Raw genomic sequence first — 20,881 nt, forward strand, 5'->3', positions numbered from 1 at the left:
CACAGGATAACTCGAGAGCCGATCGAGGCTCGTATTTAATGTTTACGTGTATATATGCCATGCAGGAAACTAAGCGAGGCATCATCCAACACCTTCCCGACCAGGTATAGGTCGGGTGGCACGCCCTGCATCAGCATCGGACGTGCGTGCCGAAGGCTTTGCGGGCCGTCGCTCGGAGGGACCAGGGCCAGCCGCAGCCCTGGGAGATTCCCGGCTCTACGGTGTTGCCCGTCGCTGCCCGCCGGTGGGTTTCTGACCGCAACAATATCCCACTGGTAATGCCGGCCAAAAGGTTCAAGGTTAAAAAAAAATTGCATGTGGCTAATGAGGCCTGGGAGGAATATGCTAGTACTAGGCTATAGAAATTAGCCACCAAGATTTCTTATCTTCCTTTGCCAATGAACGATGTCTCGGTTCCATACATTTTGGCAGTGGTTAACTTTGATTGCTTGTTTCTATGTTTGAATAATTGGTAACGGGGAAATGTATTTGTCTGTTGCCAAAATTGGCTGCCCAGCCCTAGCCACCTCACCCCTTCCCTCTCACTCACATAGCCCTCACTCCCTATGTAGCGATGGCTCTCCCTTCCATCTTGAGTGGTGTTGCTCCTTGTCAGGAGCTCGTTTCAATGATCAATGAAGGGGGGATCAACAGGTCACCGGTGGCAGCCCTGGTCAATGAGACCAAACATTTGTGCCTGGAGGGAAATGCTGGTTATGTCCAGCATATTAGTAGGGATATGAATTTTGTTAGTCATACCTTAGCTACACTTGCTAGCATGTCTAGATGCTCCAAGACTTGGGTCCGGAAGGGATCAGACATTATTAGAGCATCTCTAGTATATATGGACGTGTAAAGCCCGTTTACACGTTTCTGGCCCAAAATCAGTCTCCAGTGGATCGTGTATACGGTCGTGGAAGCTTTACACATCCATCCACGATGCTACTCATCGTGGAAGTAAACACGCCCGAACCACGCTCGTGAAAACGGAACCTCTTCTCCCCAGCTCTGCTCCCGCTCGCATCCCGCCTCCGTCCGGAGCCATCGAAGCTCACCGGCGGCCACTCCCCTCCGGTAAGCTCTCTCTCGCCCTTTTTTTATTCCCGCATGTAGAGAAGAGGTCAGGGGAGGCGCGGGGAGTCGCGCGGTGGCCGGCCCCCATCTCCAGATGCGGCGGCGCGCGCCATGGAGTGGGAGGGCGCGGAGAGAGGGGCTGGCGTGCTGCGGCGGGTGCGGAGAGAGGGGCTGGGGTGCTGCGGCGGGCGCGGAGAGATGGGCTGGGGGCTACGGCGGGTGCGGCCTGGAGGGCAGCGGCGCTCACCCTGGAGGAAGGGAAGGCGGTGGGTGCGGCCTGGAGGTGGCGGCGCTCGCCCTGGAGAAAGGGATGGCGGCGGGTGCGGCCTGGAGGGTGGTGGCGCTTGCCGTGGATAGTGGGGAGGCTGGCTTGGCCATGTCGATTTGGTATATGTCCATGTCAATTTGGGGCTTCTCCATGTCAATTTGATGCACGATTGTGGTCTGGGGCTAAAATAGCTGTGCTTTGATAGTGTTTTGCTACAGATTTTGTACTGATGTACAACCTGATGTGTACAAGAAGAACTCTCTCATTACTAATTTGATGTTGGATGTGTGTCATTGTTGATTGTTTGCAGATGGATGGTGATCAAAGTTTCTTGGACACAGTTGGTTTTGGTTACTCACAAACACAACCTGATAGTCCAATTGGAGAGCAAGCAACCCCATCAACTCAGCATCATGCAATACCATCAACGCAGCGTTCTGCAATAACAGAGAAAGGAACATCCAACAAAGGAAAAAAAATTGGTCTAGTGATGAGGATAAGGTTCTGATAGCAGCCTGGGCAAATACAAGTATGGATATTGTCGGGACAGATCAAAACCGAGAAACTTATTGGGCTAGAATTTCAGAGTACTACAACACACACAAGGAATCATCATGGCCTGAGTGTAATGCCAATGCAATAAATTGCCGTTACACATTGATTAACAGAGAGACCGCTAAATTTTTTGGTTGCCTTCAGCAGATTATAAACTTGGAGGAAAGCGGAAGGACTATACAAGAAAAGGTATGCGTCTATCTTCTACTTCTACATGTGTCGTGCAATATTTTATATGTGATGTGCATAATAATACATTTGTATGTGCAGACAAACGATGCACACCTTTTGTTCAAGGATTTGGATATTAAAAGAAAAAAGTCTTTCACATTGATGCATTGCTATGTAGAGTTTTCGAAGTATCCAAAGTGGCAGACAAGAGAACTTGAAACTTCTGTTAAGAAACAAAAGAAGACCATTGATGCAAGTCCGGGCACAGTCACCAATGATCCGGCCGATGCATCCTCGGTACGCACTGATGCTACCTCGGCACACACTGATGCTCTTGAACATGAGAAAAGACCTGATGGTGTGAAGAAGGAGAAATTGCGGAGAGGTAAAGTTGATGGCAGTGCTTGCAAGTTGTCATTAGAAACTGTGTGGGCACAAAAGCAAGAGAAGGATGAGCTCAAAGAGGCGGCAAGAAATGTTCGATATGCACAACAATTTGAATTGAGAGAAGAGGAGATTTGTGGTGACCCTGCATACCACTGCATGTTGTAGTATGCCAGTCGTTGATATAACATTCGCGAAGTACCATTCCGCAAATATCACATCCCTCAGAGTAGTACAACAGAACATAGCAAGGTCCATAACTCATTCACATATTATTACAATACATATACACAAGTCGTCTCGGAGCTCCTCTTGGGTCCTAAGAGGATATCTCCTGGGTTCGAGGTGAACCCAACTTAACTTACAATACCATTGTCTCATTAAACAAACATTTATTTAATCGAGCAGCCACATGGTAAGAGTTTGTGCTGCTCGGCTACTACTATTCCTCGGATATCTCTAGGCTTGTTCTTCTCCGGAAGCCTCCCCGGATCCGTAGACGATGATGTAGTCTACGCCTTCAACACCTCCTGAGAGGTCAGGTTCTTCATAGCCGATGATCTCGGCTCCATCATGGTTGTCGTTGTCCTCCTCCAGATGGTTCAGACAATCTAAGCATGGGGTTTAAGAGTGGTATGAGTACGAGCGTACTCAACAAGTTCATTATAGATAAGAGGTGTTTAATGCACTAGCTACGATATTAGACCAGAAAGTCTAATACCAATGCAAGTTTTGATAAACATTTCTTCAATAGATTGCTTTTATTTCAAAGAGCTATGTCCGTCAGCCTTCACCGGTTTACTAGAACTTCATGGAGCTCCTTTCCGGCTGCGTTCACAGTTCCTCAATCCCGAACAGGGAGTGACAGGTCACGCTTCTTTACACTCGCGAGAGGTGTGTTTCTTTACCCATAAGAGATCTTAACCTTGGTGCCAACCGGGCAGCTTTCCCGTCCACACTTCCTTAGGTGTGAGGCCCGGTATAAGGTCTAGCCAATCATGTTCCTCCGCTACCTCGAACACCCACCCTTTGTTGCATACCCCGACCCTGGGTCCTCGTCGGTCCTCTTATACCACTTAAGGATGGACCCCGACCACGACAACAGTTTGGGATCGAACCAAACTCCTTCGCCGGTAGCTGCAACCCATCATAGACCGCAATACCGTGGGGACTTTAGGCTTCCCCAGCCCACCGCTTGCACTTTGAGCGACAAGTGTCTACGGACTATGCCGTGGGGACTTAAGGCTTCCCCAGCCCACCGCTTGCCCTGACGGATACAAGTGTCTACGGTAAAGCGCATCCGTTGATGAACGAGAGGTGGAAACACTTTTGACTACTCCGTCCCACTCCGGATCTTATGGTTAACACGGATATTACGGCACAAGAATCACTCGGCGACATTTGTTGTTTAATCCTAGATGGATATAAGCCCGTGCAATGGAACCTCCACCATATCAACACAATCCATGGTTCCACTGCCCACCACATAGTCATATTCATAGTTATGAAAGTAGTGGTTTTGATTTTTGTGCAATAGTGATAACCATAATACTTTGCAAGTAAGTTGATAAAAATACTCAAATGACATGAGCAAGTGATGAACTTGCTCGAACACCTGTAAAGTTCTGCAGCTTGGAAGGTATGGACTGACCCTTGTCCTCTTGTTCTGAAAAATAGCATCATTGTCCGATAAGGGCAATGGTTAAAGAAGCAATAATGCATGATTCCAGTTTTAGGGTTTGTTTCCCCTTTCCGATGTCGTTGTTATTTTATGAGAGGTTAGATACTAAGAACATCTTAGGGATACTTGATTTAGGGTAAATCCAACCTTGAAATGTTGTCAAGGTGTTTTGAAATCCAAAGGCATTAATGGACTTATTTTTATTATTGTAAATTATATGTGTGATTTAAATGATTATTTAAATCCTCAAATTAAGACTCATTCTTAATTGTCTTCAAAAATTCTCTTTGATATTTTATTTAGATAGAGAATTTTATGCTGATCTATTTTCATATTTTTAATTATTTTTTTAGAGCTTTGAATCATTTTCTATTTATTTTCAAAGTTTCTTGTTTATTTAAAATGTGAAATGACACATTTACCCTTGGGCCCACTGTCGGGGTGGCCCGGTGGGGTTAACCCTAACCCGAGCCACACTTGGGCTCGGTCGGCCCACTCGCCCCTTTCGCGCCGCGTAGAACCCTAATCCCCCTCGTCCTCTCGCGATGCTCTGCGGTCGCCTCGCCGCCGCCGCCCCTAATCCGACCGCCACCGGCCCTTCCCGTCGGCGAGGTCGGTGTCAATCGAGCCTCCGCTCGACGGCGCATCTCCGGGTCCGCGTCGATTTGGCGTTCGCCGCCATTTCGCTCGCCCCCAACCCTACTCGCGCCTCCGTCGCCTCGGATCCGTGGAGATCCGCCATTCACCGGCGTCCCTGGCGCCGTGACGCCGCCGTGATGAAGCAGTCGTTGCGGCGGGGTGATGGCCTGGCCTGGCTTGGCCTAGCGCCGCCGCTAGCCCGGCGTGTGCCGCCGTGCCGCCATGGTTGCGCGTCTCTGCTTCGCCTGGCTTGTAAGTTCTTACCGCCTCCCTCTCTCTCTCCTTCTGTTCCTGTTCGACTAGCTCCGCCACCGGCCTACTCTTCCTGTAGAGAAGCTTGCCGTGCGGATGCGCTGCTATTGCGCCTTGCTAGCCTGCGCCTATGCTGCTGTGCTGTGTTGCTGTGCTGCTGCTGCGCTCTTACTGCTGTGCTATCCATGGATGCGCGTGTGCTGCTGTCTTGTGATGCTCGCTCTGTGTATGCTTGCTGCCATTATTCCTAGCTTCTACGCTGTCGTTGTTCTTCTTTATCGATTCGTTGTTGCAATTCATGAGCCCTAGCTCATGAGCTTACTCGTGGTGTTGTGCTCAATTTTTACTTGTTACTGCTCGTTGCTATCTTGCTCCTGCCTCTCCTGTGGATACCTCCACTTGCCTCCGGTTTGTGCATGATCCTTGCCTTTGGCAAGTGCCGGTCTCCGATGTGCTATATCTTGTGCTTGATTTCATGAACATGCTCAATTGAGCATTGTTATTGGCTTAACGAGCACTATCCGGTCTTGAGTGATGTATGCTCTCTTTGGGTAACTTGATTTAGTGGTACATCATGCCTTTGATGTGCTTCTGGATACAATTGTAAATGATTTATGTAATTGTCTGTGATATAACTGTTGCTTAACTGTGGCTATTTTATTTATATGATTCATGGATTGCTGCCAGGCTTGCCCTTGTCAAGCTTTTGTATGCTAAGGTAAGCCCTGATGATCATATAATCATCAGTGCTTGATGATTTTCTGCTGTCCTATGGATTGTGTTTCATCGATGCTTTTACTTGACCTGTGTGGCACTCAAGCATGTGCTCGGTGCATGCTCTTGCTTACCCCCAAGCACTTGCTGTGGCTTGCGAGTGATCTTCTAGATCATGAGCAAGTGTAGGTATTACTCGAGTTGCTTGTGTATTTCAATTATCTGTCTAGTTTGGCTTAATCACATGGATAATTGATGTGAACTGCTCTGCAGTTATGATCATTTCATTGAGTTTGGTAGGGTTAGATGGATGCCAACACTTGGTTGTGTACCCTAGCCCTCCTTTTGAACCCTACTTGGGTGATGATATCCGTGCATGGCTTCTTTGTTGGAATTGGTTAAGTGGTTGAGGTGATCTCGGCGGTATTCATGTGCTGCCCTGGGATGGCTCCCCTATTTGTTGGCTTTCTGTGATGGATAGATGCTCACTGGCTAGTCACTTAGTGAATTTCCAGTAGCCTTGATGTTGATAATTAGGATAGGCACATGTTGCCTGCAAATCTGATGGTTTAGCTAGGTCAATAGGTGCTTTGTGATTCTGAATGGCTGCAAGGAGTAAATCCATGCTGGATTTCTCTGGTTTTGACACTGTGTTGTCAAAACCAGTGTTCCCTGGTTTATTTTCCTTTTAGCCTTGGTTGTACTTGCTGGCACCAATTGGTTTAGTAACCAAATGATGATACACCTAGGTTTTTATACCCTTCTGTGCTCCTGTGATGCAAGTATGCTTAAGTATGAGCAAGATATGATCTTGCTCAGGCTCTTGTGTGGTATACCTCACTCCAGCTCCTAGAAAGGTTGTTGGTGTAGAGGGTTTGCTTCTGTGATGATCTTATGCCTGCCCTGCTCCTCCTGACTTGCTGGTGATGCTTGGTTGATTTCTGGTGATGGGGAATAGGTGAGACAGCTCTGGCTGTTCACCTGTTCTTGGTGTTCTTGAGCTGTTCTTGCTAGTTCTTACCCTTTGGAGATTCTGTCGATGAGCAGCTAGGGTTTGCTGGTGAAAAAGCTTTTATATGGCTGGCCCTAGCTTCTATGGTCGACAGCTGAGCCTGGCACCATTTTGGTGACTCCCCAAGCTTGTGTGTGCTGTTATGCATGCACAAAGCCTTGTGTCTTTGCCTGGTTGTGTGTGTGTGCAAGTGCTGTGCACTTGGTCTTTGAAAGGATCAGCTCGACTGATCCCTGAGCATATCCTCCCTATTCCATTTCTTTGCTAACCTGCCAAGTGGCTATGCCACTTGGCATAACACTTGTTTTATTTTCTTTGTGTTTGTGTGCAGGGATCAAGAATTGATCAAGATGATCCAGAAGATCATCAAGTCCAAGATCAAGTGAAGATGTTCTTGTAGTATTAGGATATTTGGATAACTTGTAATATTTTTCTTTTAATTTTTCTATTTCTTCAATTCTTGTAATGTGTTGTAATTCAATAATTCAATTCTGAATATTGTAAAAGACAATGTATTATGTGTGTGATTATCAATAAAGCTCCAATTTTCCTTAATGAGTTTTATATAGTTGTTTTACTATTTATATTCCTAATTACTTATAATTGTTTATTGAATTATCTCAAGTTTGAATTATGAGATAACAATTTGATGTTTGAATTTGAAATTCAAATTCAACTTTAAGTTTGAATTCAATCATGCAACTTAATTTTGAATTCAATCATGCAACTTAAGTTTGTGATGCAACACTCTTCTCTCTTCTCAAAACCCTAATTTAATTAGGTGAGTTACAAGTTTGTCGCACTCTCGAAACCCTAACCCTGTAAGGTGTCGAGAGAGAAACTTGTCCCCCTTCAATGCAGTTTTTGTTTAAAAGCGCGAAATTTCCCCGGAATTTACTATGCAATGCACATCCCTTTCTAAAATCTACCCCTCGATCGTCTCTAAACCTGGGACATTACAGCCTTTCCCCCTTAAAGAAAACTTCGTCCCGAAGTTGTGGTTGTAATACCTGAACAGTTCGGGGTATGTTTTCCTTAGGTCTTCCTCTTTTTCCCAGGTGGCTTCCCTCTCGGGATGATGCTTCCATTGAATCTTGCAATACTTGATTGCCTTGTTTCTGAGTTGTTTCCAGCTCTCCTCGAGAATCTTGGTCGGCTTCTCGATGTACGTCAGGTCTGGTTGTAACTCAAGCTCCTCATGTGATACTGGTTCATCTGGGGTCTTCAAACATTTCCGAAGTTGTGACACATGGAATACATTATGAACTTGTGCTAATCTTCCCGGTAGATCTAATTCAAAGGCTAAACCTCGATTCTGACTCAGTATCTTGAAGGGTCCTATGTATCTAGGGCTCAATTTTCCTTTTACTCCGAATCTCTGAAGTCCTTTCATCGGGCTTACCTTAAGATATACCATGTCTCCAACTTGTGGCTCCCAAGTTCTCCTCTTTTGATCGGCATAACTCTTTTGTCGACTTTGGGCTATCTTGAGCCTGTCTCTGATAATGTCAATGATTTGTTGTTTTTCCTTGACATAATCAGGGTTGAACTCTTTGCTTGCTCCGGCTTCATACCAACATATCGGTGATCTACACTTCCTTCCATAGAGAGCTTCAAATGGTGCCATCTTGATGTTGCTTTGATAGCTATTATTGTATGAAAACTCTGCTAGTGGCAAGTGTTCCTCCCATGATCCTCCGAAGTCTAGGGCACATGCCCTAAGCATATCTTCTAAGATCTGATTGGTTCTCTCGGTTTGTCCACCGGTTTGTGGATGATAAGCGGTACTATAATCCAACTTGGATCCCAAAGCTTCGTGGAGTTGCTTCCAAAATGCTGATGTGAACACGGATCCTCGATCCGATACTATCTTCTTAGGTACTCCATGCTTACTCACGATCTCCTTGATGTAAAGATCAATGAGTTTCTCTCCTTTGTCTTGCTGATTTACCGCTAAGAAGTGGGCGCTCTTCGTCAACCGGTCCACGATTACCCATATCATGTCCTTCTTTTTATTAGTCATGGGTAGTCCGGTAATGAAATCCATCCCTATTTCCTCCCATTTCCACTCTGGAATAGGTAAAGGTTGTAACTTCCCTGCCGGACTCTGGTGTTCTGCTTTCACTCTTTGGCACGTATGGCATTCTGCTACATATTGTGCTATCTCCCTCTTCATGTTATTCCACCAGAATAGTTCCTTTAAGTCCATGTACATCTTTGTACTCCCGGATGTATGGAATATGGTGTTTGATGAGCTTCCCGGAGTATTACTTCCTTAATTTCAGCAATATCCGGAACGCAAATTCTTTTCTGGAACCACAAAGATCCAGATTCTCCTCGGTGAAATTCTGATGGTCTTCCCTCATCTATTCTCCTCATCTCTTCTACAATGAATGGATCATCCAACTGACCCATCATTATCTCATTCTTCAGAGTTGACATTCAACTCATCGGCTACTTGCAACGCCGATAATCCTTCATGGGCTTCCTTCTCCCAAAGTTGTATTTGGGCTTGACTTATTTCCTTCCTCAACTCCGGTGATATTTCTTGTTCCACTCCTCCGGTACTCTTCCTACTCGGGGCATCTGCTACAACATTAGCCTTCCCTGGTGTGTAATTGATTGTCAGATCATAATCCTTAATCAATTCTAGCCATCTTTTCTCGCCTCATATTGAGTTCCTTCGAGTGAAGAAATATTTGAGGCTTTTATGATCTGTATAGAGCTCACACTTAGCTCCATAGAGAAAATGTCTCCAAGTTTTGAGTGCAAAAACGACAGCTGCTAATTCCAAGTCATGTGTTGGATAATTCACTTCATGAGGTCCGAGTTGCCTCGATCCATAAGATATCACTTTCCGATCTTGCATGAGTACACAACCCAATCCGTGCTTGGATGCGTCACAGTACACGGTGTAATCCTTGCCAACTTCCGGAACTGCTAACACCGGTGCCGTGGTGAGTTTCTCTTTTAGAGTCTGAAAACTCTTCTCACACTCCTCTGACCACACGAATGGTGTGTTTTTCCTTAGCAACTTCGTCATAGGTCCTGCTATCTTAGAGAATCCTTCAATGAATCTCCGATAGTATCCTGCCATTCCTAGGAATCCTCGGATTTCCTTGACAGTCTTGGGTGCTTCCCATTCTAAAACTGCTGCTACCTTACTCGGATTAACAGCGATTCCATCTTTACTAATGACATGACCAAGAAATTCCACTTGATCTAGCCAAAATTCACACTTGCTGAGTTTGGCGTAGAGTTGGTGTTCCCTTAGTGTTTGCAACACTAACCTTAAATGTTCGGCATGTTCTGCCTTGTTCTTGGAATATATCAGAATATCATCGATAAATACGATGACAAACTTGTCTAGATATGGCATGAATATCTTATTCATGAGGTTCATGAATATTGCTGGGGCATTGGTTAATCCAAAAGGTACTACAAGGTATTCATGGTGTCCATACCTTGAGACAAAGGCAGTTTTCGGAACGTCCTCCTTCTTGATCTTTATCTGGTGATAACCGGATCTTAGATCAATTTTGGAAAAGACTCCCGCTCCTCTAACCTGATCAAATAGATCTTGTATTCTTGGAAGTGGATACTTATTCTTGATTGTGACGTTGTTCAGATTTCTGTAGTCTCCGCACATTCTTCTTCCTCCATCCCTTTTATCCACGAAGATAACAGGTGATCCCCATGGTGAAACACTTTCTTGAATGAATCCCTTTTGTTCCAAGTCATCCAATTGCTCCTTCAGTTCTTTCAATTCCTTAGGCCCCATTTTATATGGTGCTTTAGCAATTGGAGCTGTTCCTGGAATTAGGTCGATAGTGAATTCTATCTCCCTATCTGGTGGCATACCAGGTAATTCCGCAGGAAACACATCCTGGAATTCATTTACTACAGGGATATCTTCTAGCTTCACCTCCTTCATGCTATTCAGCTGTAGCTCCACTTCAATCTGTGTATGTTTGTCGCCTTGGTAAATCATTCTACTTCCATCGGGACTTTTTAATGACACCGTTTTGTTTACACAGTCGATCAATGCTCCATTAGCTTCTAACCAGTTCATACCAAGAATGACATCAATGTCCTTCATCGGTAAAACGAACAGGTCCGCGTCAAACGCGCACTTATTGATCATAATGACTTGTTTTTGTTTGGCATGGGTTACTAATATCGTTCCCCCCCATGAAAGTATGGTTATAGGTGTATCTAACTTAGTGCAACTAATCCCATGTTTGATGATGAATTGTTGAGAAATGAATGATGTAGTTGCACCGAGTATCAAAAAGTACTTTGCCGGGGTGAGTGAGTATCCGGAGCGTACCTATCACCGCCTCGGTCGGAATTGACCACCTCCTCCAGACTGAGTACAGTTCAGCTTGCCGAAGGGCTTCTTATTCTTCCAATTCCCTCCGGTGTTTCCTCGATTTCCTCCTCCTCCACTATTCTTCTTGGGGCGAGTCCTTCAGCATGTGCCCCTCCCGACGACTACCCAAAGCATATGATCTTGGGTTTCCTACAATCCTTCATGACATGTCCTTTTAAACCACGGGAATGGCATATAATCTGATTTGCGGACCGATATCCTTGGTTCCTCCTCCGATTGCTTGTTGTTGTTGTTGTTATACCGTGGCTTGAAACTCAAGTCTGGTATTAGGCTTGTTACTAACAAACCTCTTCGGCTCATACTTGGCCTTCTTCCTCTTTTCTTCTTGCGGTTGTTTGAAGTCATCTTCAAGAGTGATGGCTGCATCCACCAGCTCTTGGAATTCCGTTGCTCTCATCATCCGCAGGTTGTACCTTGAGCTGGGTACTTAACCCCCTCAGAAATCTCTTCTTCTTCTTGTCCTCGGTATTAACTTCCTCAACCGCGTACCTGGACAGCTTGGAAAACTCCCTGACATAGGTCAGGATTGCCTTGTCCTTCTGCTCAAGACTCTCGAACTCTCTACGCTTCAGTTCTACAATACTTTCAGGGACATTGGATTCCCTGAACTTCCTTGCGAACTCCTCCCAGGTAAATACCTTTCCTGCCGGATACACGGCTACAATGTTGTCCCACCATGATGCGGCAGGTCCACACAACAGATGGGTAGCATATCTAACCTTCTCTTGGTCATTACATCCAACAGTGTTGAGCTTGCGCTCAGTATCCATCAGCCAATCTTCCGCATCCATAGGCTCTGGCGCGTATGCGAAAGATATCGGCTTGGTGTTTTGAAAGTCTGCTAATGAGACTCCCTGGTTCTCAGGTCTCTCCACCCTATTCTGCTGCATCAGATCCTGAAGGAATTTATTCTGCAGCTCCAGTGTTACACGCTGCCTTTCTTCCGCCAGTTGCATGTACTGGATAAAGTTCTGCTGAGTCATGGGTGGTGGTGGTGGTGGAAACTGATCTCTGGCTGCACCCTCAGCCTCTTCCTTCTCCTTTGCTTCGCGCTCCATGCGCTGCGCTTCCGTCTCGTTTCCTAACGTTCCCGACATAATCCCTCTAGTTCTGCAACACAAGATGATACTCATAATTACTCCATGCGCAAGTTTTCTGAGCTCAACATTGTGCACGGAACTAGTCACGCAATGGAAATCAAGAAGCAAATCCAAATCATACAAAACATATACCATATATTTACATACATAAGTGGTCTTATTACATAACTCAAGTCGATGTGAGTATGCAAACTCACTTATTAAAGTATATGTACAAATTTATACAAATGTTACAAACTATAATACACGTGGTACTTGTGTATTATAGCCACACCTCCCTTGGTGGTCTTCTAATCGGTCTTCACTCCCGATACATTCCAGGCTTCCATCCAGTCGAACGTGTCGTCCTCCTGATAGACCCTGGAACATAAGGTCTCCCCGTTGGCTTGTAATCCGAGTCGGATGATGATCCTAAGGAGAAATCAGTGTTCACGAACTGATCATTGAGTGCATCATAATCCACCCATCGGGTGTACTCTCCTGTAGCCCCACCATAAGGATTACCAAAACCCATACCCGACTCAACCTGTGTCGGATATCCTCCATCCACTCCTTCATTACTAGGATAGCTCTGGTTCTGGGTTGTTGCGTCATCATTCATCTCTCCATCATAATACTCAGTGGTACTATGGGTTCCCGTATCATCTCCCCAACGCCAACCCCTAGAATTCTCGATTGGAGTCTCGGAACGCTGATTGTTTCCGGATTCCTCGCCGCCTTCGTATCCCCCATAGGAACTACCCAGATAGTTCCCGGGTGTAACAGTGTAGGTTCACGTGCAAGTGGATCAAAACTGATGTAGTCACCGACTGAATAAGCTGGTGTGTGTACCACATTCTCCATAGGTTCTTTGCCCCTACTCTCCTCCTTGGGTTCAGTGAACTCCTCAAGCATTGTATCAATTGCTCCTATCAGATGATGATTCAACTGAAAGAGTAATGATAGGAAGTTACAACTATTGTCCATGTATTTGGCTGCTTCGGCTGGTTTACTTTTGGCATATTTGAAATGGTTCAGCATGGGATCATTATCTTCCTCCATATGAGGAATGTGGGTGAATTCGGAACCCATAAGCGCTTTCGTCTTATGCTCCCGAATATCGGATATGGCTCTCATAACAGCTATATGGTAGGCTGTATTGGTTGTCCTTGCTTCCCCAGCTGGCATGACTACGCTCATTCCCAAAGATTCGGGAAGTCGCAGTCCTACTCTGCACTTGGCCAACACCGGTCCATCATAGAACATGTACTTCTTTACTGGAATCTGGGGATCGCACCCAAATTCTAGTAACATGGCTCGTAGGACATCTGCCAGTCCTCCTTGGTACTCGTTCAGTGTGGAATCCATAACTTTCACGTTTCTCCCTGGTCGTGAACTTGCCATGTTGGCTGTAGAAATAGAAAGATTATGAGATTAGTAATAATGCATCATAATAGAGATAATAAAGAATTATCGCACTAAAAGATATGGTTGTTGTATTCTCAATTGAATATACACCATATTTTTAGAGAACTCTTTACTAATCCTATTTGACTCCTAACGTTTTAGTCCCAATTACTAGGTTCCAACCTAAGGTCAAAGCTTTTGCTCTGATACCAACTGTGGTGACCCTGCATACCACTGCATGTTGTAGTATGCCAGTCGTTGATATAACATTCGCGAAGTACCATTCCGCAAATATCACATCCCTCAGAGTAGTACAACAGAACATAGCAAGGTCCATAACTCATTCACATATTATTACAATACATATACACAAGTCGTCTCGGAGCTCCTCTTGGGTCCTAAGAGGATATCTCCTGGGTTCGAGGTGAACCCAACTTAACTTACAATACCATTGTCTCATTAAACAAACATTTATTTAATCGAGCAGCCACATGGTAAGAGTTTGTGCTGCTCGGCTACTACTATTCCTCGGATATCTCTAGGCTTGTTCTTCTCCGGAAGCCTCCCCGGATCCGTAGACGATGATGTAGTCTACGCCTTCAACACCTCCCGAGAGGTCGGGTTCTTCATAGCCGATGATCTCGGCTCCATCATGGTTGTCGTTGTCCTCCTCCGGATGGTTCGGACAATCTAAGCATGGGGTTTAAGAGTGGTATGAGTACGAGCGTACTCAACAAGTTCATTATAGATAAGAGGTGTTTAATGCACTAGCTACGATATTAGACCAGAAAGTCTAATACCAATGCAAGTTTTGATAAACATTTCTTCAATAGATTGCTTTTATTTCAAAGAGCTATGTCCGTCAGCCTTCACCGGTTTACTAGAACTTCATGGAGCTCCTTTCCGGCTGCGTTCGCAGTTCCTCAATCCCGGAACGAGGAGTGACAGGTCACGATTCTTTACACTCTGCGAGAGGTGTGTTTCTTTACCCATAAGAGATCTTAACCTTGGTGCCAACCGGGCAGCTTTCCCGTCCACACTTCCTTAGGTGTGAGGCCCGGTATAAGGTCTAGCCAATCATGTTCCTCCGCTACCTCGAACACCCACCCTTTGTTGCATACCCCGACCCCGGGTCCTCGTCGGTCCTCTTATACCACTTAAGGATGGACCCCGACCACGACAACGGTTTGGGATCGAACCAAACTCCTTCGCCGGTAGCTGCAACCCATCATAGACCGCAATACCGTGGGGACTTTAGGCTTCCCCAGCCCACCGCTTGCACTTTGAGCGACAAGTGTCTACGGACTATGCCGTGGGGACTTAAGGCTTCCCCAGCCCACCGCTTGCCCTGACAGATACAAGTGTCTACGGTAAAGCGCATCCGTTGATGAACGAGAGGTGGAAACACTTTTGACTACTCCGTCCCACTCCGGATCTTATGGTTAACACGGATATTACGGCACAAGAATCACTTGGCGACATTTGTTGTTTAATCCTAGATGGATATAAGCCCGTGCAATGGAACCTCCACCATATCAACACAATCCATGGTTCCACTGCCCACCACATAGTCATATTCATAGTTATGAAAGTAGTGGTTTTGATTTTTGTGCAATAGTGATAACCATAATACTTTGCAAGTAAGTTGATAAAAATACTCAAATGACATGAGCAAGTGATGAACTTGCCTGAACACTGTAAAGTTCTGCAGTTGGAAGGTATGGACTGACCCTTGTCCTCTTGTTCTGAAAAATAGCATCATTGTCCGATAAGGGCAATGGTTAAAGAAGCAATAATGCATGATTCCAGTTTTAGGGTTTGTTTCCCCCTTTCCGATGTCGTTGTTATTTTATGAGAGGTTAGATACTAAGAACATCTTAGGGATACTTGATTTAGGGTAAATCCAACCTTGAAATGTTGTCAAGGTGTTTTGAAATCCAAAGGCATTAATGGACTTATTTTTATTATTGTAAATTATATGTGTGATTTAAATGATTATTTAAATCCTCAAATTAAGACTCATTCTTAATTGTCTTCAAAAATTCTCTTTGATATTTTATTTAGATAGAGAATTTTATGCTGATCTATTTTCATATTTTTAATTATTTTTTTAGAGCTTTGAATCATTTTCTATTTATTTTCAAAGTTTCTTGTTTATTTAAAATGTGAAATGACACATTTACCCTTGGGCCCACCTGTCAGGGTGGCCCAGTGGGGTTAACCCTAACCCGAGCCACACTTGGGCTCGGTCGGCCCACTCGCCCCTTTCTGCCCCGCGTAGAACCCTAATCCCCCTCGTCCTCTCGCGATGCTGCGGTCGCCTCGCCGCCGCCGCCCCTAATCCGACCGCCACCGGCCCTTCCCGTCGGCGAGGTCGGTGTCAATCGAGCCTCCGCTCGACGGCGCATCTCTGGGTCCGCGTCGATTTGGCGTTCGCCGCCATTTCTGCTCGCCCCCAACCCTACTGCGCCTCCGTCGCCTGGATCCGTGGAGATCTGCCATTCACCGGCGTCCCTGGCGCCGTGACGCCGCCGTGATGAAGCAGTCGTTGCGGCGGGGTGATGGCCTGGCCTGGCTTGGCTCGGCGCCGCCGCTAGCCCGGCGTGTGCCGCCGTGCCGCCATGGTTGCGCGTCTGCGCTTCGCCTGGCTTGTAAGTTCTTACCGCCTCCCTCTCTCTCTCCTTCGTTCTCGTTCGACTAGCTCCGCCGCCGGCCTACTCTTCCTCGTAGAGAAGCTTGCCGTGCGGATGCGCTGCTATTGCGCCTTGCTAGCCTGCGCCTATGCTGCTGTGCTGTGTTGCTGTGCTCGTCTGCTGCGCTCTTCATCGCTGTGCTATCCATGGATGCGCGTGTCTTTGCTGCTGTGATGCTCGCTTCTGTGTATCTTGCTGCCATTATTCCTAGCTTCTGCGCCTGTGCTCGTTCTTCTTTATCGATTCGTTGTTGCAATTCATGAGCCCTAGCTCATGAGCTTACTCGTGGTGTTGTGCTCAATTTTTACTTGTTACTGCTGTCGCTATCTTGCTCCTCGCCTCTCCTGTGGATACCTCCACTTGCCTCTGGTTTGTGCATGATCCTTGCCTTTGGCAAGTGCCAGTGCCCTGATGTGCTATATCTTGTGCTTGATTTCATGAACATGCTCAATTGAGCATTGTTATTGGCTTAACAGCACTATCCAGTGCTGAGTGATGTATGCTCTCTTTGGGTAACTTGATTTAGTGGTACATCATGCCTTTGATGTGCTTCTGGATACAATTGTAAATGATTTATGTAATTGTCTGTGATATAACTGTTGCTTAACTGTGGCTATTTTATTTATATGATTCATGGATTGCTGCCAGGCTTGTCCTTGTCAAGCTTTTGTATGCTAAGGTAAGCCCTGATGATCATATAATCATCAGTGCTTGATGATTTTCTGCTGTCCTATGGCTTGTGTTTCACTGATGCTTTTACTTGACCTGTGTGGCACTCAAGCATGTGCTGGTGCATGCTCTTGCTTACCCCCAGCACCTGCTGTGGCTTGCAGATGATCTTCTAGATCATGAGCAAGTGTAGGTATTACTCGGTTGCTTGTGTATTTCAATTATCTCGTCTAGTTTGGCTTAATCACATGGATAATTGATGTGAACTGCTCTGTAGATTATGATCATTTCATTGAGTTTGGTAGGGTTAGATGGATGCCAACACTTGGTTGTGTACCCTAGCCCTCCTTTTGAACCCTACTTGGGTGATGATATCCGTGCATGGCTTCTTTGTTGGAATTGGTTAAGTGGTTGAGGTGATCCTGGCGGTATTCATGTGCTGCCCCGGGATGGCTCCCCTATTTGTTGGCTTTACTGTGATGGATAGATGCTCACCGGCTAGTCACTTAGTGAATTTCCAGTAGCCTTGATGTTGATAATTAGGATAGGCACATGTTGCTCCGCAAATCCGATGGTTTAGCTAGGTCAATAGGTGCTTTGTGATTCGAATGGTTGCAAGGAGTAAATCCATGCTGGATTTCTCTGGTTTTGACACTGTGTTGTCAAAACCAGTGTTCCCTGGTTTATTTTCCTTTTAGCCTTGGTTGTACTTGCTGGCACCAATTGGTTTAGTAACCAAATGATGATACACCTAGGTTTTTATACCCTTCTGTGCTCCTGTGATGCAAGTATGCTTAAGTATGAGCAAGATATGATCTTGCTCAGGCTCTTGTGTGGTATACCTCACTCCGGCTCCTAGAAAGGTTGTTGGTGTAGAGGGTTTGCTTCCGTGATGATCTTATGCCTGCCTCGCTCCTCGACTTCTTCGGTGATGCTTGGTTGATTTACGGTGATGGGGAATAGGTGAGACAGCTCCGGCTGTTCACTCTGTTCTTGGTGTTCTTGAGCTGTTCTTGCTAGTTCTTACCCTTTGGAGATTACGTCGATGAGCGGCTAGGGTTTCTTGGTGAAAAAGCTTTTATATGGCTGGCCCTAGCTTCTATGGTCGACAGTCGAGCTCGGCACCATTTTGGTGACTCCCCAAGCTTGTGTGTCTTTGTTATGCATGCACAAAGCCTTGTGTCTTTACTGGTTGTGTGTGTGTGCAAGTGCTGTGCACTTGGTCTTTGAAAGGATCAGCTCGACCGATCCTCGAGCATATCCTCCCTATTCCATTTCTTTGCTAACTCTGCCAAGTGGCTATGCCACTTGGCATAACACTTGTTTTATTTTCTTTGTGTTTGTGTGCGGGGATCAAGAATTGATCAAGATGATCCGAGAAGATCATCAAGTCCAAGATCAAGTGAAGATGTTCTTGTAGTATTAGGATATTTGGATAACTTGTAATATTTTTCTTTTAATTTTTCTATTTCTTCAATTCTTGTAATGTGTTGTAATTCAATAATTCAATTCCGAATATTGTAAAAGACAATGTATTATGTGTGTGATTATCAATAAAGCTCCAATTTTCCTTAATGAGTTTTATATAGTTGTTTTACTATTTATATTCCTAATTACTTATAATTGTTTATTGAATTATCTCAAGTTTGAATTATGAGATAACAATTTGATGTTTGAATTTGAAATTCAAATTCAACTTTAAGTTTGAATTCAATCATGCAACTTAATTTTGAATTCAATCATGCAACTTAAGTTTGTGATGCAACACTCTTCTCTCTTCTCAAAACCCTAATTTAATTAGGTGAGTTACAAGTTTGTCGCACTCTCGAAACCCTAACCCTGTAAGGTGTCGAGAGAGAAACTTGTCCCCCTTCAATGCAGTTTTTGTTTAAAAGCGCGAAATTTCCCCAGAATTTACTATGCAATGCACATCCCTTTCTAAAATCTACCCCTCGATCGTCTCTAAACCTGGGACATTACAAGATTGCACTGAAAAAGAAGGAGGATGCACGAAACGAGAGGGATGATGCACGCAAACAGTTTGAATTAGATGAGAGGATCATGCTCATGGACACAAGTGGTATGACTGATGTGCAAAAGCAGTTTTACCAAGCTAGGCAAAATGAGATCCTTGCTCGCGGCCTAGAGTAGTGAGCTAGTTGTTGTAAGAACTATTTGATGCTTTTTGCTAGTTGTTGTAAGAACTATTTGATGCTTTCTACTAGTCGTTGTAAGAACTATTTGATGCTTTCTATGCTAAAACTACTTTATTGATAGCACTGCATTACATAGAAATGGATTACATCACTCATTGCACAAAGTTATGTTCAGCTTTATTTCTAATCTAGTGAGTCATCTGAATAAAAGAGCTCAGTTGTTCCGCATGAGTACGAGAGACTGTGACTCTTTCTCCCATTGCCTCATAAGAGCAGTTTTGTCGACCAGTTTCTCGCTCCTCTTCAACTATCATATTGTGCATTATGACACAAGCTTTCATGACATCACCGATTTCTTTACGTTTCCATCCTTTAGCAGGTCCACGAACAATGGCAAAACGGGATTGCATAACTCCAAAGGCTCGTTCCACATCTTTCCTGCACGCCTCTTGCTTCTTCGCAAAAGTTTTATGCTTTCTTGTATCTGGAGCTGGTATGCTCTTCACAAATGTTGCCCACCGTGGATAGATACCATCTGCAAGGTAATACCCCATTGTGTACTGATGGCCATTGATGCTATAATTCACTGCAGGAGTTTGACCTTCGGCTAGCTTTGAAAAAACAGGAGAACGTTGAAGAACATTTATATCATTGAGAGATCCTGGTAAACCAAAATAAGCATGCCAAATCCAAATATCTTGTGATGCAACTGCTTTGATAGTTGGCTCGTTCACATGGCCTTTAAACATGCCATGCCATTTTTTTGGGGCAATTTTTCCAACCCCGGTGCATGCAATCTATGCTCCCTAACATACTAGAAAATCCTCTTTCCTCCCCTATTGCAAGTAACCTAGCAATGTATTGTTCATTTGGAGATCTCAGGTACCTTTCCCAAAATACTTCACAAACTTTGATCACAAATTTCTTGAAAGACTCTAAATTAGTAGCCTTAGCGGACCAGATGTACTCATCAGCACCATCAGCAGCTATTCCATATGTTAGCATCCGCATTGCCGCGGTCATCTTTTGCAGAGGATGTAACCCAAGAGCTCCATAAGCACTTCTTTTTTGCGTAAAATAACCATCATAGTCATGCTCAAGTATACCATCATCTATGCGGTTGAACAAATCACGGGACATCCTAAATCTGTGTATAAAAAGTAAATGAGACAAGGAAATGAAAAATGGGCGAACGGAGAGAAGTGTACTAGTTACAGACCTTCGTCGAAACAAATGTTCGTGATAGCGAGGAACTTCTTTGAACTAGTCGTCCCACAGAAGAACAAATCTAGCATCTCTTCCTCGATCGATTGCTCGACGTCCATGCTTCGAACCGCCGTGGCGTCGAGCGTTCATTCTCTCTTCCTCCTCTCGCTCGGCAAATGCTGCAAGTATGAGTTCATCGCCGCTTGATGAAGATGACAAAGAAATCATGTCCCAAGAGGATGTGTTCATTGTGTTGTGTGAGAGAGGATAGAGAAATCTAAGAGTGAGAAGATAAGTCACAGGTAGAGATGCTGGAAGAGAGGTGGTCGGGGTGGTTTATATAGATCAGAAATATGGCCGTTGAAAATATAGCCGTTGGAATATAGCCGTTTGAAAATATAGCCGTTGGAATATAGACGTCCTGATTTACACGTCCTGATACACGTTCCACTGAAAAACTGGGAGGTGTTAAATTTAGCAATGTGTATATGGACGTGTATATAGAGATATACACGTCCAAATTTGCAC

At 44.9% G+C, this 20,881-nt stretch overlaps 2 protein-coding genes across 2 annotated transcripts; one reads left to right on the forward strand and one right to left on the reverse strand.

Moving 5' to 3' along the window:
* Positions 1-1,168: 1,168 nt before the first annotated feature.
* Positions 1,169-19,142, forward strand: LOC124651688 (glutathione S-transferase T3-like). Its single transcript, XM_047190736.1, has 5 exons — positions 1,169-1,452; positions 1,561-1,627; positions 1,718-2,086; positions 2,168-2,582; positions 18,973-19,142. Exons 1-5 carry the CDS (start codon positions 1,169-1,171, stop codon positions 19,140-19,142), a joined length of 1,305 nt encoding a protein of 434 aa, XP_047046692.1.
* A 193-nt stretch (positions 19,143-19,335) lies between these two features.
* On the reverse strand, positions 19,336-20,472 carry LOC124651700. The gene is made up of 3 exons (XM_047190746.1): positions 20,363-20,472; positions 19,963-20,294; positions 19,336-19,754 (listed from the first exon to the last, which is right to left on the reverse strand). The coding sequence occupies exons 1-3, from the start codon at positions 20,470-20,472 to the stop codon at positions 19,336-19,338; spliced, it is 861 nt and encodes a 286-aa protein (XP_047046702.1).
* Between the last annotated feature and the right edge of the window lie 409 nt (positions 20,473-20,881).

Source organism: Lolium rigidum, chromosome 1, assembly GCF_022539505.1.
Source record: "Lolium rigidum isolate FL_2022 chromosome 1, APGP_CSIRO_Lrig_0.1, whole genome shotgun sequence".
Taxonomy (NCBI): Eukaryota; Viridiplantae; Streptophyta; class Magnoliopsida; order Poales; family Poaceae; genus Lolium; species Lolium rigidum.

Coding starts and splice junctions, on each gene's coding strand:
- LOC124651688 (XM_047190736.1), top strand. CDS start 1,169: ATGCGGCGGCGCGCGCCATGGAGTGGGAGGGCGCGGAGAGAGGGGCTG. Junction 1,453..1,560: donor GGGGAGGCTGGCTTGGCCAT/GTCGATTTGGTA, acceptor GTTTTGCTACAG/ATTTTGTACTGATGTACAAC. Junction 1,628..1,717: donor TTACTAATTTGATGTTGGAT/GTGTGTCATTGT, acceptor ACAACCTGATAG/TCCAATTGGAGAGCAAGCAA.
- LOC124651700 (XM_047190746.1), bottom strand. CDS start 20,472: ATGGACGTCGAGCAATCGATCGAGGAAGAGATGCTAGATTTGTTCTTC. Junction 20,295..20,362: donor ATTTGTTTCGACGAAGGTCT/GTAACTAGTACA, acceptor TTTTATACACAG/ATTTAGGATGTCCCGTGATT. Junction 19,755..19,962: donor GGAGGAAAGAGGATTTTCTA/GTATGTTAGGGA, acceptor TTTCAAAGCTAG/CCGAAGGTCAAACTCCTGCA.